General features: G+C 45.4%; 2 protein-coding genes across 3 annotated transcripts in view; one reads left to right on the forward strand and one right to left on the reverse strand.

Moving 5' to 3' along the window:
• Positions 1-1,574: 1,574 nt before the first annotated feature.
• LOC308120756 (high-affinity choline transporter 1-like) lies at positions 1,575-10,218 on the reverse strand. Of its 2 annotated transcripts, none has more exons than XM_080481555.1 (8): positions 9,951-10,218; positions 7,092-7,208; positions 5,804-5,959; positions 5,576-5,724; positions 5,316-5,459; positions 5,084-5,237; positions 4,781-4,998; positions 1,575-3,003 (listed from the first exon to the last, which is right to left on the reverse strand). In XM_080481555.1, exons 1-8 carry the CDS (start codon positions 10,132-10,134, stop codon positions 2,512-2,514), a joined length of 1,614 nt encoding a protein of 537 aa, XP_080337681.1. In that variant the 5' UTR covers positions 10,135-10,218; the 3' UTR covers positions 1,575-2,511. The 2 variants fall into 2 exon arrangements, with proteins under 2 accessions (XP_080337681.1, XP_080337680.1); XM_080481554.1 differs by having other exon boundaries at positions 1,630-3,003; positions 4,727-4,998; positions 9,951-10,172.
• Positions 10,219-13,233: 3,015 nt separating this feature from the next.
• The window catches only part of kif20ba (kinesin family member 20Ba), a 39,387-nt gene continuing 26,003 nt past the window's right edge, over positions 13,234-26,617 (forward strand). Inside the window, exons 1-19 of the mRNA XM_080481548.1 lie at positions 13,234-13,324; positions 15,185-15,281; positions 15,732-15,824; positions 16,834-16,950; positions 17,048-17,186; positions 17,967-18,151; positions 19,793-19,847; positions 20,359-20,565; positions 20,689-20,800; positions 21,310-21,381; positions 21,609-21,755; positions 21,852-22,014; positions 22,454-22,720; positions 23,156-23,283; positions 23,357-23,477; positions 23,821-23,932; positions 24,175-24,308; positions 25,142-25,303; positions 25,500-26,617. The exon at positions 25,500-26,617 is cut by the window's right edge and continues 30 nt beyond it. Of these exons, the coding sequence (XP_080337674.1) occupies positions 15,189-15,281; positions 15,732-15,824; positions 16,834-16,950; positions 17,048-17,186; positions 17,967-18,151; positions 19,793-19,847; positions 20,359-20,565; positions 20,689-20,800; positions 21,310-21,381; positions 21,609-21,755; positions 21,852-22,014; positions 22,454-22,720; positions 23,156-23,283; positions 23,357-23,477; positions 23,821-23,932; positions 24,175-24,308; positions 25,142-25,303; positions 25,500-26,617 (3,425 nt within the window). The 5' untranslated portion in view covers positions 13,234-13,324; positions 15,185-15,188. The remainder of the gene's footprint in view (positions 13,325-15,184; positions 15,282-15,731; positions 15,825-16,833; positions 16,951-17,047; positions 17,187-17,966; positions 18,152-19,792; positions 19,848-20,358; positions 20,566-20,688; positions 20,801-21,309; positions 21,382-21,608; positions 21,756-21,851; positions 22,015-22,453; positions 22,721-23,155; positions 23,284-23,356; positions 23,478-23,820; positions 23,933-24,174; positions 24,309-25,141; positions 25,304-25,499) is intronic.

The raw sequence follows: 26,617 nt of genomic DNA on the forward strand, positions 1-26,617 counted from the left end.
AGTTCCCCCAAGGCCTTGATAAGACCCTCAGGAAACTTTTGGAGCTTTTGGATGTGAAACAGAGATGGATTCCACATTTCAGGCTTTTGGATGTCGGTGTCTCTTTGCGTCGCTCTTTGTTTTCAGCCGTGACAATCCAGGGATTGAGCTCCATGTTCTTTCCACTTTTACAGACTTCCTGTGATGTTCGACTTGAACGTGTGAAGCTTCATATTTCCTTGTACCATTGTCATTCCAATCTCTTCTGTACAACAACCAGACGTCACAGTCAGCATGGGCGGAATCTCGCCTGGGACGCCGGAGGTTTGCTTCCGATTCATGATGGACTCACTTTTTCGTTTGTTTCTTCATTGATGACGTCCAGACATGACATCCATGAAATGTCCATGAAAGACATACACAAACCTTACATTCTGGCTTCAAGGGAGACGTCTTGTAGAAGTATCGAGATGCCAACATGTAGACGTGTTTTGGGCCACTTGTTGCTCAGTAGGTGTCATCTCTGGGCTGATCTCCAGTCACCTGATGGTGCCCTCCACCTCAGCTTTGCTTCAGTGTTTCTGTCTCATCAGAGCTCAGGTTATGTCGGAATTTACTGTCTTGACAAATGACTCATTGCCGAGATGTTGATTAAATACCTTACCAAAGGATTGAAGAGCAACCTGCTCTCACACCTCAAGCCATCATTACAGAGGTGTTGTGTTACCTTTACCACCAACGTCCTGAATACACACCAGACACTTGATGGACACTAATTGTTGGTTCTCCAGTTGACCTTCTTCTGTAAACACCACACTGGTCCAACAACTGATTAAAACAAAAGGATTAGTGTGAGTGTTGTATCCATAGAAAAAAGACCTGAGATCTCAACTAGTCACACACACTCCACAGGACACATTCAGGACGGAATCTGTTGCTCTGGTGTCCCCCCCTCTGGACGTAACAATCAATGAACTCCCCATAACTCAACCCTGTGGAGGGGGTTTGAGGCTATTCAGTCTCTATGGAGGGGCTTTGAGGCTATATATATGTCAGTGCTACATATATTATTTGTAGTTATCACACTGATCCAAATACTTTCCAACTGTTATTAGATTAAACCAGCCTGAGCAGCTCTATCTAGACAGTAACATGAGTTTCTAGATTAAACCAGCCTGAGCAGCTCTATCTAGACAGTAACATGAGTTTCTAGATTAAACCAGCGAGTTCTTGTCTTTGTTGTTGTTATTATAAAAATAATCATAAAAGCCCAGTTCTGTGACCTCGTTCTGATTTCTCTAGAGCCAAGCTGTTGGGCTGAGTTATATATTCTCTTTGTTTTGTTTCCCCACTTAAATGTTTTGTTGCTCAAAATCCATTTTAATGTCTAAACAGACATTTTAACCATCCCTGGAGCTCCGCCTCTTCCTCATAACCCGGGTTCAATCCAGTTGAGGTTAGTTCCACTCAAGTTCTTCAGGTTCTACTGCAACCTTTGGTAGATTCTTCTTCAACTGTGAGCATTAGCTAACAGTAAGTATAGCCTAGCTTACCGAGCCCATTGTTAGCATCGCCAATAACAACAACCATTGTATAAGAGTCCTGTTCACTGGAGCAGATCGACGCCATTCGTCCTGACAAAGTCCGTCTTCAGTCAGTTTTTATTCAGAAAAACGCTTCACAAACAACCAAGCAGATACTTTATTTCAAACACGGAACAAAGCGAACATCAATCCATACGCTTGCAGAAAGCTGGATTAGCAACAGTACCAGTATACCATGTTCCTACATGCGATCCGATCTCCAGCTTTGTCGAAGTGCCTTTGAGCAAGAAGTTAAACCACCAGTGGGTCTCAGTGACTGATGAGCGGACTTTGTGTGTCCCTCTGGGCTTCCATAGTGCCTCTCCTCGGCGTTGGTTTGTGTGACTGAGAGTAAGTTTTGAGATGATTCACTGCTACGATATTGAGCTGTTTTCTTTTATACAAGAGCTTTTGGTGCGTATTGTTTATCGTCGTATGGCGTCATGTTACCAAGCTGTTTCGTCTTGTTGTGACTAAGTTTTAAATAGTCCACCCTCATGCCCTGTATGTATGTGGCCACTAGATGGCAATATTCTAAAATTTGTACTTGATTTGTTTCCATCGTTCAGATTTAATGTTCAACTTTTACTTTCACAATGTTCATGAGTGTTGGTTCACGAGGATGAGGGACCAGAGTGTTCAGAGGGCAGAAGAAAGTTCATTGTATTTTAATCTCTTCTCCAGTGGATATATACTAGAGAACACTCCACCAAGTCGTCTTCACTCGTGTCCTGACCACATCATCGCCCCCGTTACACACACATTCTCCTATTTCCGCCTCCAGGGTCTCATTGAGGTGTCAGAGGACATTTGTGTGTTGAAGCTACATCAAATCACAAGTATTATTTACAATGAACGTATGTGTGTGTGCTGTGAGGGACTGTGTTGATGCTACTTTATGTGACGTTAACATGGTTTTCTCATCATTGGCTTTGACTAGTTTCTCTCTCTACTTGAGTTCTGCGTCGCCATCTAACAGTGTGGGTTGCTGTGGCGCCTCCTGGGCCTTCAGCTTGAACACATCCCACCTCTCAGACAGCAGGTTCTTGTTGAAGAGCACGGACGCCACGTATGAAAATAACACAGTGAAAACAATGGAAGTCAGCATGCAGATGGTTTTAACTGGAGAGTACTGGACGTGCACCCCATCCTCCAGGGTGCATCCTGGGAAATGGAGGACGACCGGGAGTCCGAGTGCCGGGTCCCCGCTGAGCAGTCTCAGGCTTACTCCCACCAGGCAGCCCACAACGGCCCCGTAGCCGTTGGAGACCTTGAAGAAGAGAACGCAGACCAGCTGGGGGAAAGTGATGGCGTAGGCCACTTCGGCTCCGAGAAACCAAAAGAGGATGATGCTGTTTTTCATGATGGTGAGAGTCGTACCAAGCAGGCCCACCAGAACCACAAGAGCTCGGAGCGCCCACAGAGCCTCTTCGTCTGACGCCTCGAGAGAAAAGTAGAGAAGAAAATATGAGCAACCTTGGTTTTATTCAACAGTTTCCTCGTCAGACCAAATCTTAGTCTCAAGGAAAAACCCTTTCAAGCACTCAGTTGAATTCTTCTCCTTCCAGTTTGGTGTTGTACTTTGGTGTTGCAGTTTATCTAAAACCAAAAACAAAGCAGTTAATATGTTTACAGTAAATACATTTTATTTGCTTTATTTTGGTACTTTTAGCACATCTCAGCTAAATAACTCACTTTAAGCCACTCTAGTAGGTGAATTTACTTCCATTTCACATTATAAACTGTAGATGTTTGAAAACGTACCTGGTCTATAAAATGATGCTGGAAACAACACTGCTGCTGCTGTTTTATATTTTGATTCTCTGGGTAGCCAGTAGGGGGCGTTAGAGACTTTTGCCAAATATCAATAGTAAGATGTTTCTGCTGCTCCCTGACCTTTATCAATGTGGATTACAATCCAACAACAAGACGTCCCACATCGAGCTCTACGAGTGAATTCGTAATAACCATTCAGCAAAGGAAACTAGTTGACAGTACATATAATACTCGGGGTAGTCTGACTTATACTTCCAAGTATAGTGACACAGTCCTCACACCAGGTACAGTGGCAAGATATGTCAAGGTGTACGTTTTCTATTTCCTGGGTTATTTTGAGGTTCTCATGCTGTCTCTCATTTCAAGCTCCTTGACTGTCCCTCCTCGTTTCTGATTGCTGTTCCCCGTTCTGATGTGTTTCACCTGTTGTCTGGGTGTGTGATTGTCTTCACCTGGTGTCTGGGTGTGTGATTGTCTTCACCTGGTGTCTGGGTGTGTGATTGTCTTCACCCGGTGTCTGGGTGTGTGATTGTCTTCACCTGGTGACAGCAGTATATATTGGGCTTCTTTTGCGTGTCTTGTTTGTTGTTTCGTCTGTGTTTCAGCGTTTGTTCCTGTTGTCTCTACATTCCTCTGTTGGTTGCTTTCCTGTGATCTTTGCATTTTTATAAAAGTTTTTGGTTTTTGGTTTTGGGATTTTTTATTTTTTATTTTTTATTTTTTTTTGCTTTTGACAACTATGTCTTTGCCAGCTGATTGCTCCACCTCATCCTTCTCCAGTGCTTTGGAAACACTCCAATCACATCAATGGTGGTGCCTGGCCTCCTGAATCCTCCTCTCATTGCTCCCTGAAAAGATAAACCACAATAGGAGCCCTGGAAGCCCATGTGTCATCTCAGTGCCTCAGGGCCGCCCTTCCCAGGATGGCTCAGACTGTCATACCTGGATAATTGGCACATACAGACCAAATTGCAGCCCCGAGGTATTTGACCCAAAGTTCAAGCAATATTGAACACTAATGACAGCCTGACAGGATCCACGCATGAGGCATTGGTGGACATACCTCAACAAAGCCCGGAGCCTTACCAACAAGGAGCACTGACGTACTTTGGGCACCTGCACAGGGCAACAGATAAAAGCCTAGTCTTTATTTTAAAGACACAAGATGTTCTGGAGAACCTCACAACAGAAGATCACTGAGTTGTGGAATCTCTTTCAGTTGAGTTTCCATTGCTGTGCTGCACTTCTATCGTGTCACAACTCGCACGTCGACAACAGTCCTTCTAACCTGCTGATCCCTGTCTGCGGAGTGAAGAGCTCAGGAGGCCGTTAAGCTACCTTGTTCAGGTGGACAGCTTCATGAAGAATCGATGTCCACCAGCACTCACCGATGTCACTCTTTTCTCCGTCTTCAAAAGACTCTGCACTGTGAAGATTCTCACCTCTGGTCTCAGGAGGTTCTTGTAGATGTTGGTGGTGAAAACTGAAGCAGCAGAAAGCAAAGCAGAGTCAGCTGACGACATGGCGGCTGCAGCCACACATCCGATACCGATGACGGAGACGAAGGTCGGGGTGAGGTGCTGCAGGGCGAGGGGCAGGACCAGAGATGCTTCCCCACGTTCGTATGGAGACGGAGAACCATAGGAGGTCATGTTCCAGTCTGAAGGACGGAAACAGGGAAGGGTTTGAGCTTTAAATGTCATTTCCTGCTGTAGCGTCATCTCTAGTAGTGCAGAGACTCTTACCAATAGATGACACAGCAGCTCCCAGCAGGATGGGAGGTATCGCCAACACTAAGAAGAAGAACGCAGCAACGAAGCACGTGAGCTTGGCCGATGCTGAGGAGGAAGCTGACAGCGTTCTCTGGTGGAAGCACTGATATCCCAGACTGCCCAGTGTCTGCAGAGTAACAGTCAATAGTAGCTGGTTGGACCTGTCTCTTACAGTATGTGTTCAAAGTGTTTGCAGTTATCCTACCAAGAACAAGAACTCGTCTATCATGGTCCAGATCCTGCTCAGCTCAGGTTTCCCGATCCAGGGAGTGTGCACGGTGTTGTTCAGCAGAGTCTGGCTGATGTTCAGGCAGTGAGGGTTCAGCATGACAAAGGGAACACAGATGACCTGCACAAATAAACAAAGACTTCAGACCTTGGCAAACAGCAGCTAAATGTGTTCCACAGTGTTTTCTGACAGTAAAGTCTTCTGTCTTTCATGAATCAAAGGTGTGGCAGACTCACAAGGCCAGTTAGTATGAGGACCAGCTGGATGATGTCGGTGTAGGCCACCGAGTAGAGGCCTCCCAGCAGGGTGTAGACCACCGCCACGGCAGCAGAGATCCAGATGCACACGGAGAAGGACAAATCCAGGACCACACTCATGGTTCCTCCTGCCAGACAACCAAGAACTGAGCATCAGCAATCTAGTTCTAGAACACTGAGCCACAGAGGAATTGGTATAAACTGTACCTAGTCCAATCAGTGTTGCTGTCACCCAGATCACATCGAGAAGAACAGAAGCCAGGCTCAGTCCAGCTGTCGGGATTTTCCCATACTTCTCGTAGAAAGGGTCCAGCATCGTCACGTAGTTCCTTTGTCTCATTGGTTCAGCAAACAGCAGGCCGCCTTAAAGAGTCATTTTACACAAAATTCACTTCCTAAAGCTTCTCCAGCAGTACTACTCGTCCCCATACCTGGACTGACGTCCCAGAAGTGAAGACAGTCTGTCCTCTCTGTCCCTGGCTGGTTTCAGGTTTTAAAAAGTGTGTTGCTCCAAGCAGCCAATCAGAAATCAAACCCTATATAGTGTCATCGGGGGTTTAGCCAATCACAATCAATCCCAATTACAAAAGAGCTCATTATTCGAGGGGGACAGCTCTGTAGTTAGGGACTTACAGTCACACAGAGTCTTTTAAAGACTTGAAATGGACATTTATTGAAAAACAAGAAAGTGTAGTGTGGCCTGAGGTCCTGCGAGCCATTTCATTTATTCCTTTATTTAGACATATTATTGAACAAGCTCCATGAGGTGAACGTAAATATGCCAGATTTAGCTGAAGGCTAATTCCCATCTGTTGTTCCACATGAATCCATATAAGGTTACAAAAATAGAAAAACTATAAAAACAAGATGGCAAAACCAGGACAAGGATGATAAAATAATTCTTCCTCAATGCTACCGTAAAGTGTAAATATAAAAGTGCTTACTCAGCAGTCTAGCAAAGATAAAGGGCTTGTTTTGTTTGTTTGTTTTTCCAATCTATTTTAAATTGCACGACTGTCCTAATGATCAAGTTTGGTTGTTGATCAGTCGTATCTTGAACTGTTTTTTTTTAAACCGACAAAGGTGGCGCTTTCTGGGATACCTGGAGATTTAGTATTCCAGTTTGTGTAACCGTTAACAAAGAAGGCATTCTGGGCAAAAGAGGACTTTCTAAATTTAATTGCACTGGTGTTACTAAGGCTATTTCTTTTGTTGATCAAATGTCCGGGGGCGGTGGGGCCCTCCCATGGATGGATCGGTCTATTAGGAAGCCACTTTTAAATGATTTAAACTTCTCAAAGCTAAGAAGTTGATATTTCTTTAAAATAGCCATGGATGCATTATTCAGGGATGTTTAGACGACAAGAAATCCAAGTGAGAAAACTAAACTGTTGCTGGGTTTTGGGGGTCAGCTTGCTGGACAGCAGTGCTACGAACCAGCGGCAACACAACCGATTCTGACGGGAATCTGTCCGACATCTTTAGAAACACTCACCCAGGATGAAAGAGACGCTGTAGGACGTAATGATAATGACGGTCCAGGTCAGCCCCATTGACGGCGTGTACATCATCTCCACTGTGCCCAGGATGAAGCCTCCTCCCACCCACGTGGCTGCGACAGACGTCAACAGGTTCATCAGCAAACAGTGTAGAACCAAAACCAATAGAGAGGAGTAGGGGGGTTTCAGCTGGAACTATGGGTTGTCCTTCCTTCTCTAACATCAGATTATAGAGCATCTTCCTCCTCTAACATCAGATTATAGAGCAGCTTCTTCGACTAACCTCAGATTATAGATCATCTTCCTCCTCGAATCGAGATTGTAGAGCATCTTCCTCATCTAATCCAGATTACAGAGCATCTTCCTGATGTAACTTCAGCTGAATTTGATGAGTGACTCGGACATTAAATTGACCCACAAGGTGCTGAAAGCTCAGCCAATGCTAATGCTAATGCTAATGCTAATGCTACGTGTACAGAGGTATGTGGACATTACTAAAGAAGTGAAAGTATGTGACATGAACAGGATTTAAAAGTGTTCATATGAGTGATGGAGAGGAGACGGCACTGAGCTGACAGCTGAGAAATGATTACATTTTATTGCTGAAGACCGGCTGCAGGTCATCCTGTCATCCTGTCATCCTGTCATCCCGTCATCCTGTCATCCCGTCATCCTGTCATCACCTCATGGTGTCAATGAGACATTCATCATCACAGCCATGTTGTCATATGGAGCCTCTGATTGTAACTCTGAAGCTGTGAAGATGAGAAGAACTGCCACAGACATGATGGTCGATAAAGGAGGGTCGATGGATCCCGCCTTTACTTTGGAGTATTTCAGCAGTTTTCATCAAACTTCACTAAAACTGCTTTAGTCAGAAGTGATATGTCAGATTCATCTGCAGGAAGAAAACAAGGAAAAACCTTTTTTCTGGTCTAAACATTAATCATGAGATAATATTTGCTGTTATTTTATTGTTCCCCTGAAGTAAAATAACTTCAAGCTGAACCTTGTTTTCACATTCCTCCAGGTGATTTATGACGCCTGTTAAACATAATTAGATTTGGAGTCTGATTCTTCAGTCAGGCGATGGTTATCTTTGATAAGACAAGACATCTTCTTGTCTTTCTGATCGTCCTTCATCGTGTCTCATCTGTTACAGACTGGCTGTGCAGCTTTTCAGGGGACTTTTGTCAGAAATTCAACGACGAACTGTAAAGAACCTCAAATGACAAACAGAATGAAACCAACTGAATGTCCTGGTGTCAACACCTAGGAAGCTTTGTGATATCCAACAGGTATGCCAAATAAGTTCACCAATTTTCCACCTTGCTCTTGCAATACAGCCTTCCACCACAAGGTGGTGTCAGAGAGGACCCGAAGTGACTGGACTCTGCCTCCTGGTGGACATCGCAGGCATCACATTCGCTTTCACATCGTTCGATGATAAGGCTGGTAGAGCGTAGAGCAGCGACGCAAATGAAGGTTTGAAAATTCCTACAAACTAAAATGGGCCCTGACTTTTATTTGCTTAATTTTCTAGAGAAAATCTTCAACAAAAGAGAGGATTTCTTGATTTCTCTCTCTAGGAGTGTGTGTGAGCAGCTTGGGGCGACATGAAAACCTCCGAGAGGAGGCGGGGCTTAGCTGCTATTTCACCAATGACTGATCAACAATGAGTAACTGACCTGCTCAGTGATTGGCTGAACGTCAGTTCTAGTTTGTTCTGCTGTTTGTACCGGCTGCTGCTGGCATGAAGACGAGTCACTACTCGTCTTCATGCCAGCAGCAGCCGGCATGAAGTCACTGATTATTAACTCTGTCACTTCTCTTCTAATTCAGTCAGATTATTAACTCTGTCACTTCTCTTCTAATTCAGTCAGATTATTCACTCTGTCACTTCTCTTCTAATTCAGTCAGATTATTCACTCTGTCACTTCTCTTCTAATTCAGTCAGATTATTCACTCTGTCCTTTCTCTTCTAATTCAGTCAGATTATTAACTCTGTCCTTTCTCTTCTAATTCAGTCAGATTATTAAATCTGTCACTTCTCTTCTAATTTACTGTTTAAAAGGAGAAATGTCGCTGAAAAGCTGCAGGTCAGCTTCACGTTTCTCCAGAATAGTAATTTTTAATTTCACACACAGAAACGTGTTCAGGTTTGTTTATGTTTATAAATATTTAGATATGATCATATTTATTAATGACTGAAAATCTAAGAGCTTAAAAAACCAAAAACACGGTATATTTTGCGATTCTTTTCTGAGGGGCGCTCCTCGGGGCGGCATGGATCAGTTGGTAGAGTGTTCATCACCCAGTCGGATGGTTGAAGGTTCAATTCCCATCTGTACATGTGTCCTCGGGCAAGTCACTGAACCCAAACTACACACACACACACACACACACACACACACACACACACACACACACACACACACACACACACACACACACACACACACACACACTCACACTCACACTCACACACACACACACACACACACACACACACACACACACACACACACACACACACACACACACACACACACACACACACACACACACACTCACACTCACACTCACACTCACACACACACACACAGACACTTTCTACTTTTATGTGAACAAAGTTTGAAACCTGGAATTAAAGTTAAAGTTGATTCTCTTCATGAGATGAAAAGTCTTGGAGTTTTTGTGAATCGACAGTTTGAAGGTGACTCCAGGTTTTCCACTCTCACACACCTCGGGGCGCCTCGGGGCGCCTCGGGGCGCCTCGAGGTGCAGGGGAGCTTTTCTTTGTCTGCGTGAGGACGAAGGAACCTGAGAGCACCTCTCATGTGTGCGGTGCTCACCTGTCATGGTGAAGATCCCCACCAGCCAGCCGATGCCCCGGTTCCCCAGCAGGGCCATCTCCATCCCAGTGGCCGCACTCTTCTTCTGCACCCGTCTGGACTTGAAGGAGGCCCAGACGCCGGTCCCGAGGACCAGCAGGTAGAAAACCACCATCACCACCACACCGAGGACGTTGACGGCCATGATGGACGAGCTGCTGCTGACGCTCCCTGATGTGGAACCGACTGACAGAGTAACTGACACAGAGCAGGTCGACTGGAGAGCCTTAAGCTCCGCCCCCTCTGCCTCCAGCTTCTCACCTCTGTTGGAAACAGTTAATTACTCTGTGTTGAAGTGTTGAGTAACAGAACTCGATACTACTTGTTACGCCTTCACGCTCCACTGTACACGTCCCTCCTGCAGGGGCATGACGTTATTTACATAATCTTTGGTTTTTTAGCTGTGTTGAAAATAACTTAATTACTCTTGATTGTAACTGATTACTCCTTTGTAGATGAAAATATATCATTGATACTTGAATTATAATTTATATACGACTACACTAACTCTTACCTTCATCATTTTAATTGTCACTATTTCACCAAACTCATCCAGATTATGGAGCATCTTCCTCCTCTAGCGTCCAGATTACAGAGCATCTTCCCCCGCTAACATCCAGATTATAGAGCATCTTCCTCCTCTAGCGTCCAGATTATAGAGCACCTTCCTCCGCTAACATCCAGATTATAGAGCATCTTCCCCTCTAACATCCAGATTATAGAGCACCTTCCTCCTCTAACACCCAGATTATAGAGCACCTTCCTCCTCTAACACCCAGATTATAGAGCACCGTCCTCCTCTAACATCCAGATTATAGAGCATCTTCCCCCTCTAGCGTCCAGATTATAAAGCATCTTCCTCCGCTAACATCCAGATTATAGAGCACCCCCTCTAACATCCAGATTATAGAGCATCTTCCTCCTCTAACATCCAGATTATAGAGCACCCCCTCTAACATCCAGATTATAGAGCACCTTCCTCCTCTAACACCCAGATTATAGAGCACCTTCCTCCTCTAACACCCAGATTATAGAGCACCTTCCTCCTCTAACATCTGATTATAGAGCATCTTCCTCCTCTAACATCCAGATTATAGAGCATCTTCCTCCTCTTAACATTTGATTATAGAGCATCTTCCTCCTTGAACTGGAGGGAAGTGCATAGAACTACCTCTGAGGTTACTTTCGGAGTAGCAACACCTTATTTTGCAGTAATTTGTGAAGTAACTCCACTACTAAGACCTAAATAACTTGAAAGCAGCGGTAATCTCCAGAACCTCACGTGTTTTCATATCTAATCTTAAAACTCAGTTTCTATCGTGTCAAACTGCATGATAATAATAATGTTTACGTTTGTTTGCTTTTTCAATCTATTTGTACTTTTGTTTCAACAATAATGTAGAACTGAATTGTAGTAACATTTATAATATTCCTAGAACTTCTTCAGTCCATGCTGTTTGAATTCTTTTGGACCAATTGTACATTTTTCTCCTGCAGAGAAATCGGCGGATCGGGTTTGACAGAACTTTGCGGACAGATGGTAAAGGTCTTGGTCCAAACCTCTAACTGCATAAACTCAACAGGCACTTTACTTTTACAAACACGGGCCGGTCCAAACCGATGACTCAGCGGTTCCATCGTACGGCTGTAAAGGACAGAGCGGTTGTAACTCTGTTACAAAAGCTTCTTCCCTTCGGGGCGTTCAGCCTTCGACTCTCAGCGGCGCTGCAGTGAACGGGAAGCATGTGATGGTGACGGGGTGTGTTGAGGTGTGCAGACTGCTGGAGGGAAGAGTTAACACCTTGTGAAGACTTCCAGGCGGAACCAATGCTGAGTGACAGGTGATGAGTGTCGATGACACCTGGGTGACTCCTGATGCTTTTCAGGTCTTCCTGCATTGTCATGATTGTTTTCTAACAGCTTAGCCGCGACAGACATGCCGAGGCTAAACAGGAGTGGCCCCAGGATGGAACTGTGAGGAACTCCACTTGTCATTTTATCCAGCGGGGGTTTGAAACACCAGGCTTGACACTAGAACACTAGTGTGGATTTGGGGTCTGAAGCCAGTCATTCATTCAAGGTGTGCACTCAGGGAGGATTCACATTGTTCATTTATTCTATTTTAGGATTTATTTATTCTTCCCATACTAGAAATAGACTGGGTGAATGTGGAGGAGAAACTCATTTGCCCAAGAGCATAAATAATAAAGTATGATTACTTTAGTTTACATCCCTCCAGCTTCATGGTGTAAACAAACTGTAGGCGTGCAAATGAAATGAAACAAAGATGAAGAAGATCACAGTAGTTAGTTGGTTCTAATTTAGTGCAATCTGCAAGGAGTCCCTGCAGATTGCAGGGACGGATAGGGGACTGTGATGACACTGAAACTACTGACTATTTATTCTTCCAATGTACGTATTGTGAAGTGTCTTGGCTGGATGTTAAACACTGGCTATTTCCAAAGGTTCCTCATCCTAATAGTTTCCTTCAAAACGACCATTTTTAGACTAACGGGCTGTTACGGCAGTGACTCCCTGGTTAATTATATCCTAACCCTTGAAAAAATTCTATTCATAGTTCAACATTCCAGAAGGTAAACCATAAATCCAATGAGTTTCGTGATGTATTTCTTTTACATATCAAAGCTCTCATAGTTCTGAAAAATATAATTTCATTAGTTAGTAAGCTTCCCGTGGGCTCTCCACCTTCCTGTGGGCTCTCCACCTTCCCGTGGGCTCTCCACCTTCCCGTGGGCTCTCCACCTTCCCGTGGGCTCTCCACCTTCCCGTGGGCTCTCCACCTGCAGGAAGGTTCTTAATGGTGCTATGTGATCTGGGTGACGGTGCTCGGACTGACACCCCCACCACCCGGGAACGGATACGCGGGAGAAAATGGATGGATGGATGGATGGATAGTTAGTAAGCAGAATTGAAGACTATGATTTAGAAAAAAGCCCATGTGGTAATTTTTTCCTTCCTTTTTAATTTTTTGTTTGTACATATGCAGTTTTTTTTTTTTTATTTAGAATTTCTCATGCACTTTAAAATGCACCTTAGTTCTTGTTATTTAATGATCTGCCACATTGTTTGTAAACGTGCACTCGTTCAATAAAGTTGTTAAAAGAAAAAAAAGCATACAGGGACGGTGACGTCAAACGCAGAGGCGGGGTCTGTGAAACGCTTGGGCTGTGATTGGTCCGTTTCAGTCTCGGGCTGTGATTGGTCCGTTTCAAACAGCAGACCGCGGCTGTTGTCGAAGCTCGTTCGGCGCCGGTTAGCAGCGTGAATGAACTTCCCTCTGTTTTTCACCTTAAAGGGAGTGATAAGAGCGACAGGTAAGTGCGTCTGTCACGTTATGTCGCCGCCGGGATGTGAACAATAAGTCCTTTTTTTGTCGGTTTCGTGTCACATTGGTTTAAAGCGGCTACTCGCTGGAAGCTGGTCTCCAGCTGGGCATTAGCGTTTAGCTTCAGCGTTGTAAACATTCATTAAAGGACAGATTACGCGAATATTAAAACCGTCAAACTCTCAACCGTGTCAATAAAAGTAAAAGCATAGCACAACAGCCTCTCCCAGGTGATTGTTTCTCTAGCTGTTGCACTGCAGTTCATGTACAATGAGGTGTTTATAACATGTTGAAGTTGGTTTCTGATTTGTAGTGCATGAGCATGTTCTCAACTGATTTAAAAAAGAAAAAGAAAAAACGCCCGAGGGATTAAAACGTAATCCGAACATTTAGGAATCCTGCCAGGCCTGAAAACCAAGTTTGAACACCATTAAGTATAATACCACTCCTCACAGAGTAAAAAATGACATCTAGTTTTTTTAATAAGAATGTTCTGGGACATTTCAGCAATTGCACATAAATTCATTTCTGAAATGCAGCATATAAAAAAGTGATCGCAAAGAAAATTAAGTGCAGGTGTGGACAGTGATGAATCAGTTTGACTAAAAACCAGTCCAAACAAGAAGAGAGTAGGAATTTACAGCATACACGATAACAACCAGAATAAGGAACGTATGCACACAAGACATGATTCAAGGGTTAATATCTTTAGGGGAAACAACTCATCAGATATCAATTCATAGAGACACAAGCTTAAATCCTGTTAAAATCAGTCACTAGCTCCAAATCAACAGATACCATTTACATGGCAATGTTTTAAACACAATGTCTGTTTACACAGAACTGCTGAAAACGATGTAGTTGGCATGCCAGGCCACGAGTTGGCGCTGTTGTTTGGTTTTGTAATGAAACCACACACACACATGCATCACAGAACAATCGGCTCTAAACATTAACAATGGGAGAACATGACAGACGACCAAGTTGGATTGTTATTACAGTGACTTGTCAAAATAAAAGCACCAAGTCCAGGAGAATCTGGACTGGGAGTCACGACACCACGGAGGAAACATGGTTCTGATTGTCTCTACTGAGCATGTGCAGAAGAACTAGTTTTTTTTTTTGTTGTTTTTTTTTCTTCCCTTGTCCTGTTCGGCAGCTTGGGCCAACAATATGATGTGATCTAGAACCTTCGGAGTCAGAACAGTTTTTGGTCTTGCAACAGGGAGAGACCTGGAGTCTCCTCCTGTTGCCTTCTCCGTCAGAAGCTGGCATGGCTGCCGTACACGACCGGGGGGGAACGCACAAAGAGAGAGAGAAGAGAAGAGAGAGAAGAAAGTCGAGGGGGGAGGGGTGAGGGGGGAGGGGGGAAGGGGGGAAGGGGGGAAGGGGGGAAGGGGATAACATACAATGTCCTTGTTGTGCTACATATATTATTTGCAATAATCACACTCATCCAAGAAGAACTAGTTAATACGCCCGCGGTGTGCATGTGCAGTAGCAGCGTTTCGGAAAGCTGCGTTTTCCCGTTTACACAGAGACGAAGTGTTTTCAAAAAGTTGTGTTTTCAGTGGCACTGAGCACACTTCACTACGCTGTCGTGTAAAGGGGGCCGAGACACGGTGCATGCTGGGTAAGAGGGAAGAAACCAGGCTGAACCAGAAACCGCCCCGACTGCCTTTACTTTCATTTCAGTATTTTCTCCTCATCTGGTCGTCATGTTCTTTTTGTGTGTTTTAACTCGGAGGAAACACTGAAGTACTTGTATGTGTACGTGTGTTCAGATGATTTGACCTTTGGCCTTCCCCTCCACGTCTCAGCTCCCTGTTATTCTCTACATTCGCTGCAGGCTTATGGAGTCGTGTTTAAACATCGAGCCCGAACGGCAGCAGTTCAACGTGGAAGATGTGAAGCGAGACCTGTCGTCAGAGTTCAGCATCGCCCCGGTAAACGTTCAGCACAGCGCTCTGCACCCCTCATAGCCAGTAGACACACTGTTCTTCTGTTCCCCTCCAAATTAAGATTTTCCTGGAGCCGCAAAACATATCGAACCTTTAAATGAGGCTCACGCTGCTTCTACAGTCTCACTGTAGTTTATGAATATCGCATTAATGAAGTTAGGATGGTGAACATCTCATTACCCCTTCAGCTGTTTTTAGAAGTTTCCTCCTTCCTTTACCATCGAGGCAGTTTTGTTTCCAATAAGATTCAAAGGTACGAGCAGCAATTAGAAACCATGTTCTGCCTGTAACAACCATTCTGGATGTCATCAAACCAATAATTTAATTGTAGAAGGACTGAGAGTGTTGCAGTGTGTTTCCTCAATGAATGATTTCATAATCAAGCTCCACCGAATCGGCCGAGCTGATGTGGCAGGATGTGAACTGTCTCTGCAGAGTTCCTGCGGCACGGAGGACGAAGGGCACCTGCAGGTTTACCTGCGCGTCCGACCCTTCACCTCAGCAGAGGGCACCAACGGAGAGTCCCAGGTAAGAACAGCTGTGCACCACTTATTCTTAAAGGGAACTCATTGGTTTGACAGGATCTCGAGCAGAATTCTGTTTGAGTAAATTGATGGGGGAAATGGCCATGAGATAAACTTTATTGTTTGCCCCCAAGCAGTTCAGGGGTCACATACAGTCCAATCTCCGGTAAAGTAGAGCCATAAAAACCTTTTAAACATTTACCTTAAAGAGGTTTCTTTGTTGAAGCGCAGAGTAGGATCTATATTTTCATAAAGATCTAAAAATGACTACAATCTCAACCGTTAGAATGAAACCTTCTGGTGCAAAATCCAGTGGAATCTTCATAAAACGTGTGTTTTTACAAACTCCCCCTGACAGCGCGGCTTTGAGGCCAGTTTGATAGCAAACCTTTATGGCGGCGTCGCCGATATCTCAGCTCAGTTCTCCGTGTCGTGTTCTTGGTGGTTTGTCCTGATTGGAGCCTCTTTGGGCCCGTTTTGGCCCACGGGCCTCGTGTTTGACTTCCCTGCACTAAAACTGACCTGTAGCACTTTTTGTGCTCCCTCCCTTGTCTAATCACATCAGTTGTACATCAGGTCGTCCATGAGGTGGAAGAAAATAGTCCACATCTCATAGAATTCCTGTTTTTCTGATGCCAGATCTCTTTAATCCTCTCACTACAATTAGGCCCCTCGGCACACTTCCATTTTAAAGCACCTGTTTCACCTGTTTGGCTTGCAACAGACCGAAATCAATAAGTTTATAAAGTAAGTCAGTCTTTGTGCAGTGAAACCTTTAGGGTAGGTATGAAGTAAACAAAGCCTTGTTTCCATTGGAATAAGACTCCCTGTCAATCTACAGATCAGTCCAAGTACCTCTCTCTAGTACGTCTGACGTTTTTTTTGACGTTCGCACTTTTATTCGTTCTGGACATCTTGTAAGAAGGTCAAAGGTCAAAGGTGAGCTGGAGAGGATCCAGGTTGAGGTGGTGGATATATGTGATGATCCAGACAGTCTCCCTGGTCTCCCACAGGACTGTGTTTCCATCGAGCCCCCCGACACGGTGCTGCTGAAGCCCCCCCGGCTCTCCCTCCCCACCAGCACCGACAGAGCCCTTCCACAGACCGGGCAGCGCTTCCAGTTCTCTCAGGTTCCAGGAAAAAACTCTGATACGCTGCGCATGTTAGGAGCCAATCAAAGCCTTGGATCAGAAGCTGTAATAAGCCTGTGGTTCCACCCTCTGACAGGTGTACGGCCCCGACACCACCCAGAGGGAGCTGTTTGAAGGCACCGTCAAGGATTTGGTGAAGGACGTCCTGAGAGGGAAGAACTCTCTGGTCTTCACCTACGGAGTGACAAATGCAGGGAAGACCTTCACCTTCCTCGGTAATCTCTCGTGGCGTTTGAACTCTACCAGCCGTTCCATTAGTGCTGCAGCACAATCTCACAGGGACTGGTGTGTGGGTGAACTGGTTTCCTCAGCCTGCTGCTGTGTGTGGACTAGTTTGGGTTGGTTTTCCGTCAGTATTTTACATTAATTCATTGATTTTAACATGAAACGAACCTTTATTCATGTAAATCAATCAATATTTCTTGACCTCACCTCACATGAAGAAATTCCACAACATTTTGTCACAAACCGTTTCTATTTGAGTGAATTGATGGGATAATGGCCGTGAGCTATTTTTAATTTCATTGTGCCTCCAAGGACCAATGACAATAAAGGAATTCTGATTCTGAAGATAAGATAAACTTTGTTTGCAACAAGCGGTGACAGAAATCTTTCTTTAACCCCCAAACAATAAAATACAACACATACTTAAAAAACACTTAAGACACAAGAAACGGTAGCCGATAAAGAAAGGAATTTAAAAAAGGAAATAAAAAAATGTGTGTGGCTATACATATATATATATATATATATGATGTGTGTGTGTGAGGGAATTTGCACTACAATAAACCATTAGGAATCACTATTTCTTTCAGATTCTTTGGTGTTGATTGACTTCACCTTCTGCTTGGAACTGTTAAAAAAACAGAAACATTTCCCAGTTTGCACTCAGTCCAGCCAACTCCTCATTCCTTCCCACTTCCTACAAACGCGTCTTACCAACGATGAACTTGACAGTGTGAGTTAATCCGTCGACTCATTGTCGCCCCCTGAAGGCCCCAACGATGACGTGGGCGTCCTGCCCCGCACGCTGGCTCTCATCTTCAGCAGCATCAACCAGCAGATCTTCCCGGGGACGAGCATCAAACCTCACCGCTGCCGCGAGTTCACCAAGCTCAGCCAGGAGCAGCAGGACAAAGAGGCGCTCTTCAAGAGGAACCTGCTGCGACAGCTCAAAGAGGTAAACAACAAAGTGCCATCATTCCCCCGAGACGCGTTACTGCGTGAAGTTTGGCTCTATTGCTTTAGACCTGGGAAACAACCCAGTGCTTTTATTGCTAAATATTCAAATTACAATTTATTTTAAATTCCTTCAACCTTGTTGGGTCTTTATCCTGAAGCCCAGCGAACCCGCCACATGAACATTCTTTACCTACCGGGTGTGAGGAGATAATGCAGCTCAGAGATCTGCTCCTCTGCTTTCTGGAAGAGTCTGAATGCTAAATGCTAAATGCTAACCTCCAGAGCCACCAACTTCAGAAGATTTTAAAATGTTGTTGAAGTGTTGATGAAGTCTTCAAGTGCTTCTGAAAACACACAGTATATAGTATATATATATCACAGTCCAGTAGTTGGCTGTAAGTTGTGTCAACATTTGAATGTTTTGAAAGTTTTTCTTTCTTTAGACGAGTCGATGAGCGTCGTGGTTCATCAGAGCAAAACAATGAGACTGATGATTCTCACCAAATCGCTCCACTGACATCAGTCTGATTTGTAAGGTTATGCAAGATAAAGACAGGTACTCGCATTACTTCTGAGCCTGTATTTCACACTCCCGACTGAACATCTTCCAACGTGACATTTTAACACGAGACCCAAAACTATGAAGGAACTGTGGAAAACCTGACGGGTGTCCCGGTTATTACACCACCCAGGGTATGTGGAAAATATCACACGAGAAAAAGATTGACACCAAAGAGAAAAATCCATAAAGCTGACGTGAAGCTGCATGAAACGCTGTGAGGACAGTTTACTGAGTACTTTCAGTGGCGGCAGTAAATCAAGACCTGCAGAGCCGAATCACAGGATTCTCTCCCTCACGCTGCTCTCATGACCGCTTCTTACTGTCCGCACTGGAAATCAGTTCATAATATTTAAATTCCTAATCAACAAACTTCCCTACAAACGACATTTTCATCACACGTTTTGCCCCAAAGAATTTCTCAGGATTTGATTTCACTCCAAATAAAATCATAATTTCCTTCAGAAATAGTTATTTAAGCATTTTTCAATCAAAATATTCTTGGTAATAAAAGTCACGTTTTTCTAAGAGAATAAAATGCATTTTTTGTACAAATGCATTTATAATTTCGGCATTTTTTATTAAGAAAAGGTTATTGGAAATTGAATACATTTTATTTATTTATTTTTTTAATGATTTGATGGTTTTTTTAATAAAAAGTTTGTCATTCAAATTAGAATTCATCTGAAAAAAATCTTTTCATGAAACAGAATATACAAGACACTTATAGATTTTATGATCCTCTGCTGTTCCAGTGTTGTTCTGTCCACATGTTGGACTCAGACTGAAATGACGGCTGTTCATCATATCAGTCTGGATCTGTCTGACCTCTGACCTCTGACCTCTGACCTCTGACCTCTGACATGCAGCATTTCTTTGAAGAAGCAGCTCCTTAATGGGATCAGCCTGTTTTCACCTGCTTCTCTGTGGGACTTATGGTTCTCTCTCTCTCTCTCTCTCTCTCTCTCTCTCTCTCTCTCTCTCTCTCTCTCTCTCTCTCTCTCTCTCTCTCTCTCTCTCTCTCTCTCTCTCTCTCTCTCTCTCTCTCTCTCTCTCTCTCTCTCTCTCCCCCCCTCTCAGAGTGATAAAAGCACCTCCAGCTATCTGAAGTGCAGTGACGGGAGCAACTCAGAAGGTTCGTCTCGTTGTACAAAACACTGCACAAGCCACCGCTTTGCAAATTACAAAGAAATATATACGTATATCATGAAAAATATATATGGCCATGAGGACAAATACATACAGTCATTAGAAGAAATGTATATGGGCATTCAAAAAAATGTGTTTGCATACTATTGGAAATACATACATACATTAGGAAAGGTATATATGTACATGAGGACAAAAGTACAAACGATGCGTTTTCACTTTAAGTGTTGTCGTCTAAATGCAACCAAAGATTCATAGCAAGTGGCTTTAGATCAGCTTCTCCATTTATCCAGATGAAGCACATTGTTCTCTGCTCGACAAACAGAACCATGCCAGGATCACCCGATCAGAACGTTTTGATTGAACATCCTTCAGGAAACATGTTGACAGTGAAGTGGGTCCTGGCTGGACGTGTTGCGGCTGCTTTGAGCAGTCGTCCACGTCCTTGTGGTCCTCTGTTGGTTTGGCGGTTGCCTTCACGCCCTCGGTGTGTCCAGGCTCGTCCTTGTTGGGGTGGAGCACGTTCTCGGAGGAGGACTCCGTCGTGGAGCTGGAAGCAGACAGCAGGTTCTCCGTCTGGGTCTCCTTCTGCGAGATTTACAACGAGAACATCCACGACCTGCTGGAGGCCGCCCCCTGCGGAGCCGTGAGACGCGCTGCGCTGCGCCTCTCGCAGGACGTCAAGGGGAACTCCTTCGTGAAGGGTGAGGCTGCTCAGCTGGGTGGACATTTCATCTGATGAATGTCTTCTGGTCCACCTCGGTCAATGATCCGACCTTTGTTGTACCTGCTCAGACGCCCGGTCTCATCACTAACTGGTGTTTCAGATCTGCACTGGGTTCAGGTGAACAATGCAGAGGAGGCTCACAGGGTGCTGAGGCTGGGCAAGAGGAACCAGAGCTTCTCCTCCACTCGACTCAACCATCTGTCCAGCAGGAGGTGAGCGCACAGGGAGGGAGGCGGGCCATCTGGAAACACCGCCGGAGACTCGTGCTGTCTCACTCCTCCAACCTTTTAAGGCCCCAGCATACCCCCATAAGAACACGGAGAAAAGTCAGCCAGCTGCTGAAAAAAAATGCTTTTTTGATTTCAAGAGGAAGTGCAAAACCTCCGTAGCGTTGGGGTCCGTTTACTCAACAACGTTGCTTGGTGTTGTGGAATTTTGTGAGACGAAGGTCATGTTGGAATTTATGTTGAAAATGAAGTCACACACTGTTCAAACCTTTGAAGGAATATTTCAAAGTGATAATTCTATAAATTAAAGAATTTACATTCTTACATCACAAAATAGTTTCTCCTAAAAAAAACAAAAAACAATTTTACATAATTATTTTTCTCTCTAGTGTCTTTGGATGAAGATCTGAGGGACGTTTTGTTGTTGCCACGGTTACCGGTGTCTCCTACAGTGACCAGCTGATGAAACATTTGTGTTTTTCCACCGTGTCTAGTCACAGCATCTTCTCCATCCGGGTTCTGAGGATCGAGGACATCGGCACTCCGAGGGTTCAGACGGTCAGCGAGTAAGTCGTGGAGGTCAGAGGTCAAATATTAATGTAGCTCAGTGTGGACCGCGGCCCCCTGGTGGTCTGCAGAGGGATTACAGGACAATTGTGATGGTGTTTACAAGAAATACCTCATTTTTAAAAGAATGTCATTTTCTAGTTTAAAATATACACGACATGTTAAAATCTCTTATGATGATGATTAAAGTTTGTGTGTGTGTGTCTCTCTCCATGTGTGTCTTCAGGTTGTGTCTGTGCGACCTTGCCGGCTCTGAGCGTTGTGGAAAGACTCAGAATAACGGCGAGCGTCTGAAAGAAGCAGGAAACATCAACACGTCTCTGCTCATCCTGGGGAAATGCATCAACGCTCTGAGACACAACCAGAAAGCCAAGTGAGAGCCCATCTCTGCCCTTCACCACGACATCAGACTGAACCGGGAGTTCCCTTCAGTCCTGCTTGTAACTGGATGTGTGTTTCCTCCCCTCAGACTCCTCCAGCACGTTCCCTTCAGAGAGAGCAAGCTGACGCACTACCTGCAGGGCTTCTTCCGCGGCCACGGCAAAGCCTGCATGATCGTCAACATTAACCAGTGTGCCTCCATGTACGACGAGACGCTCAACGTCCTCAAGTTCTCCGCCGTGGCCCAGAAGGTCCACACCCTCCCCCTCCTCCTCCTCCTCCTCCTCCTCCTCCTCCTCCTCCTCAGTGTCAATACGTTCTATCACATTATGTGTTACACTTGTTCTTCCACTTGAGACCAGACATCTGCAACCTTCAGGACCAAAATATCCGTTCTCACCATTTTCCATCGGAACATGTTAATTGTCTCAAATGAAGAAAAAACATGTTTAAAAAAAAAATGTTTATGTTGTGTTTATGAAGTTTCAAAACTATGATTTAGATCTAATTTATTCCTTTTCTTTGTTTAGCTTTTGGAGCCTTTTGGAGCCTCTCCATTAAAAATATAGTTGGAAAAAAGGCAGTAGATTAAAGTTAATTTTACTTTTGCTTTATGAGCCGAATGTTCGACAGCCTGATCGGAGATCCAGGGAAATGGCGTGTTCAGTAAATGTATTAATGTGTCTCCAGGTGGTGGTCCTGTCCTCCAGACCTCCTCCCATCATAGCCCAGAAGGACTCCAGCGAGCTCTCTATCCTCATCAACAGCGCCAACTGGGAGGGGCGGGGCCACAGCAGGCGGAGCTCTCTGATTGGCTGGGAGAGCAGCCTGGAGGACGTCCTGGAGGATGAGGATTATGAGGATGAGGAAGAGGAGATGGAACAGACTGTGTTGGAGGAGACGCTAAATCTGAGCGACGACGATGAAAAAATAGTCATTTCCAGAAAAAAACTCCAGGTCAGTTGGTGATAACTTTAATTTTACGATCTGTTTAAACTTTAATCAGTTCTATTAAATTGTCCTTGGCCGTATCAACATTAGATTTCTTGACTCCAGGGGGCGCCACAAGAAGCATACTCGAGTAACCTGGCTCCTGTGCAACCTCTAAACCTGGGTTCCCCGATGCCGGGCCTCGAGGGCCGGTGTCCTGCAGGTTTTAGCTCCTCCCAGCTTCAGCACACGTCAATCTGATGATGATGTCATCGTCTAGCTTGTAAAAAAGCCAAGTAACGAGGCCTCATTGCATTCAGGTGTGTTGCAACTGGGAGGAACCTAAAACCTCCAGGCCTGGAATTGAGGAACCCTGCTGTAAACCATTTGTGAACTCTGTTCTCCTCCCCACATCTGTAGAGCATGTGTGAACTGTGTTCCCCTGTGTGTCCCGGTCTTCAGAGACAGGGGGCGCTGTTGGAGCAGCTGAAGACGGAGGGAGCCCAGGCACTGCTGATGGAGGCTCGGGTCAGAGAGGAAATCAGCCGGGAGTTCTCCGATCTCTTCTCCAAGATGCAGAGCGACTACAAGTGAGGCTTCGTCTCGTAGTTTCTCCCGACTGGTTCTGTTGGAGTTCTGACTCGGTGTTTCTGTCCGGCCCAGCGAGCGTCTGGCGAGAGAGACCGAAATCCTGGAGGAGCGAGCGGAGCACCGGATGAAGATCTTCCAGGAGCTGGTCCAGAAGATGTCCTCTCGAGACGGCAGCCAGGACCAAAAGGCCATGGTGACGCTCGGATTTTACCTCCATTGAAATGTTGACCTGCAGCCAGTCGGAATGTTTGATCATCTAAGCCCCGCCCACTCCACTGTAACGCATCCCACTTTTTAGGTTTTTAAAACGAGTGGTTTTGCTCTTTTCTACCAAATAGAATTGATCTGCAGCCTAAAACAGGTTTAACCTTTAAAATAAAGAAAACAGTCAACAGGCGGGATCGTTTTTTTGTTTTTGTTTTTTAGGACAAATTTACAGCTGTAAGCATTTATTTTCATTTTCAGCAGTTTTAGCATTTGTTGTTTCCACGCTCAATGTTGTGAAGAAGTGCTGGTTAAGGTCTGATGTGTTCCAGGAGGACACGGCGGGCTCGTCCTGGACTTCTGCTGAGGAGGAGAGTGTCTGTGGGAGGTCGAAGGCTTCATTTATAGCCCATGCTGCTCAGGACAAACTCAGCGGTGAAGAAGGTAACGACGCTTCCAGACATTTTAAAGTCGGCGCGTGATTCCACTGGGTAGATCCAGAGCTGTTACTCTAGATTCCTTGTCTGGAAATGTGTGATGAACTCATCATAATGTCAGTAGTTACCTGAAAACAGCTCAAAATCATCTTTTTTTTTTTTCGCTCTCTCTCATAACATCAGCTTGTGAGGTTGGCTTGTGAATGTCCAATTGATGGTGCTCTGTGTTTGTTTGTGTCCCCTCTGAAGTCGGCAGAGTGGAGGACGAGGACAGACTCCGTTTAGTGTCTGCACTGGAGGAGAAGAGTTCAGACATGCTGCGTCTGCAGAAGCGAATGTCGGAGCTGCAGAAGCGGCTGGATCAGGAGTCGGAGAGCTCGCAGGTCACACTCGCCTCACACTGACACGACTCTGTTTCTATTTCTGTTCCGTTGGAGGAACGGATGAAAATTAGCCTTCTGCTAAATTCGGCACATTTACGGTAACCTAGTGAAGAGATGACTTGTCCATTAATATGCAAGGTCCCATAAAAATAAATAAATGAATAAACCCTTTAACCAGGAGAGATTTTAAACAAAACAGTTTGATCCAAATCTGTTGATTCCCATCAGTGGGCTGTTTTGCTCTCTGAGCCCAGGAAACATGTCTGGAGTGGAAACCTTCAGAAGTTACCTTTATTAAAAAGTTGCAGTTCATGTGTTTGTTATTCCGCTTTGTGAGGTCGTCCTGTCAAATTAAGACCAGCCATGGCTGGTTTTAGGTCGCGGGTCACATCGGGATTAATCACGTTCATCAGTTGGTTCTGTGAGCTTGTTGAGGTCCGACGGACTGTTCAGCGCCCGACATGAAGGACGTTCCTCACAGAAATGTTCAGAGTGTGACGATATAGCATGGATTGTTTTTTACTGTCGTTTTTTTTCTGTAATTCTAGAAATGAACAAATTAAGGTTGTTTCCACCACAATTTATCAAGTGAAAACACATCGTTTGTGTTTCGCGTTTACACGGAACTATTTTGAAAACGATGTCCATTTACACAGAACCAGCAGAACCAGCAGAAACACTATAAAAGCTTTCGATTTAGGATTGAAGATGTTGCATCAACTGGGTCTTAGTTATCAACAGATAGCCTATTTTAAAGCTCATCCAGTCAGACTCACAGTGTCTTGTTTCTTTGTGTTTGTACATTTAAATAATGATTCTTCTCAAACACTCAGGAAGCCGCTGCTGCTCTGGAGAAGGAAAGACGAGGTAAAGAGGCGACCATGGCTGCACTGGGGAAGGAGAAGGAGGAGAACCAGAGGAGGCAGCAGGAGCAGCTTTTACTCCGACAACAATTCACACAAGTGACCAACAAACTGGAAGCTGCTGAGCAGCAGGTGACAGCTTAAATTAGAGAGCAGCTTTCAGCCTCTCGTGACTGAGCCAGACTCTCGTACTCCTGCTTAAAAAGTTGGTTTTATACCAGCATCAATATACTGACCAAAAATAAGGGTTTTAAGGGAGTTTCTGAATTCATGTTGTCCTCTGCTTGTTGTCTGAAGGAAGGATCTCTGAGCCGATTCTGTGTTTCAGGTGGAGATGGAGGCCCAGAGAGCCCAGCAGGCCATGACTCGGCTCCAAGCTGCTGAGAAACGACAGGAGGAACAGTCGGAGCAGGTCAACACTCTGAGCCTGGAGGTGGAGAGGCTGAAGCAGAAGCTGCAGGCGTCCTCCATATCTTCTGCCTGTGAGGGAGACCAGCTGAGGGAGCAGGCTGCAGAGCTCAGGAAGGCTCTGGACCAGGAGAGACAAAAACTGCAGGACTTCAACCAGCAGCTGCAGCAGCTGAGGAGGACGGCTCAGGAACGGGAGGAGAGCTCACAGCAGCACCTGGAGCAGCTCCGTGCAAAGCTCCAGCAGGCCACAGAGGAGGCGGCAGAGCTCCAGGAGCAGGTTCAGCAGCTCCACCACAGGCTGAGAGAGCAGGGGGACGGAGCCAAAGATCCAGACTCTTCCTCCAGCTCCTTGGCCAAAGATCTGAGGAGGATGAACTCTGACCTCCAAGCTGAGGTCTCCTCTCTGAGGGTGAAGGTGTCTCTCTTCGAAGAATCCAGCAGGACTCTTGATCTGCCACCTTCTGCAGTAATGCAGAAGAAACTAGCAGAGATGGAGACGTCTTCAGTTCAGCGTGAGGCCCAGCTGCAGGAGAAGGACAAGCAGGTGGAGTTTCTCCAGAAGAAGCTGCAGGAGAAGGAGCAGCAGGTGGAGTCTCTCCAGGAGAAGGAGCAGCAGGTGGAGTCCCTCCAGGAGAAGCTGCAGGAGAAGGAGCAGCATGTGGAGTCCCTCCAGAAGAAGCTGCAGGAGAAGGACAAGCAGGTGGAGTCCCTCCAGGAGAAGGAGCAGCAGGTGGAGTCCCTCCAGGAGAAGGAGCAGCAGGTGGTGTCCCTCCATGAGAAGGAGCTGCAGGTGGAGTCCCTCCAGGAGAAGCTGCAGGAGAAGGAGCAGCAGGTGGAGTCCCTCCAGGAGAAGCTGCAAGAGAAGGAGCAGCAGGTGGAGTCCCTCCATGTGAAGGAGCAGCAGGTGGCGTTGCTGCAGGAGCATCTGGAGAAGGAGGAGAGCCACACGGTCCAGGAGGCCCGGCGCAGGGAGGTGGAGAGGCGTCGAGAGCTGCTGGCTGCAGCACACGAGGCCCTGGCCCTGAAGGAGGAGGC

The sequence above is a fragment of the Lipophrys pholis genome (genome assembly GCF_963383615.2).
Source record: "Lipophrys pholis genome assembly, chromosome: 15".
NCBI classification, from domain to species: Eukaryota; Metazoa; Chordata; class Actinopteri; order Blenniiformes; family Blenniidae; genus Lipophrys; species Lipophrys pholis.

Excerpts from the sequence above, each read along its gene's own strand:
- LOC308120756 (XM_080481554.1), bottom strand. The coding sequence starts at position 10,134 with ATGGCCGTCAACGTCCTCGGTGTGGTGGTGATGGTGGTTTTCTACCTG. Across the intron at positions 4,999-5,083 it reads AGCTGCTGTGTCATCTATTG|ACTGGAACATGACCTCCTAT; the intron begins GTAAGAGTCTCT and ends TCCGTCCTTCAG. Across the intron at positions 3,004-4,726 it reads CGGAGAAAAGAGTGACATCG|GCGTCAGACGAAGAGGCTCT; the intron begins GTGAGTGCTGGT and ends TTTTCTCTCGAG.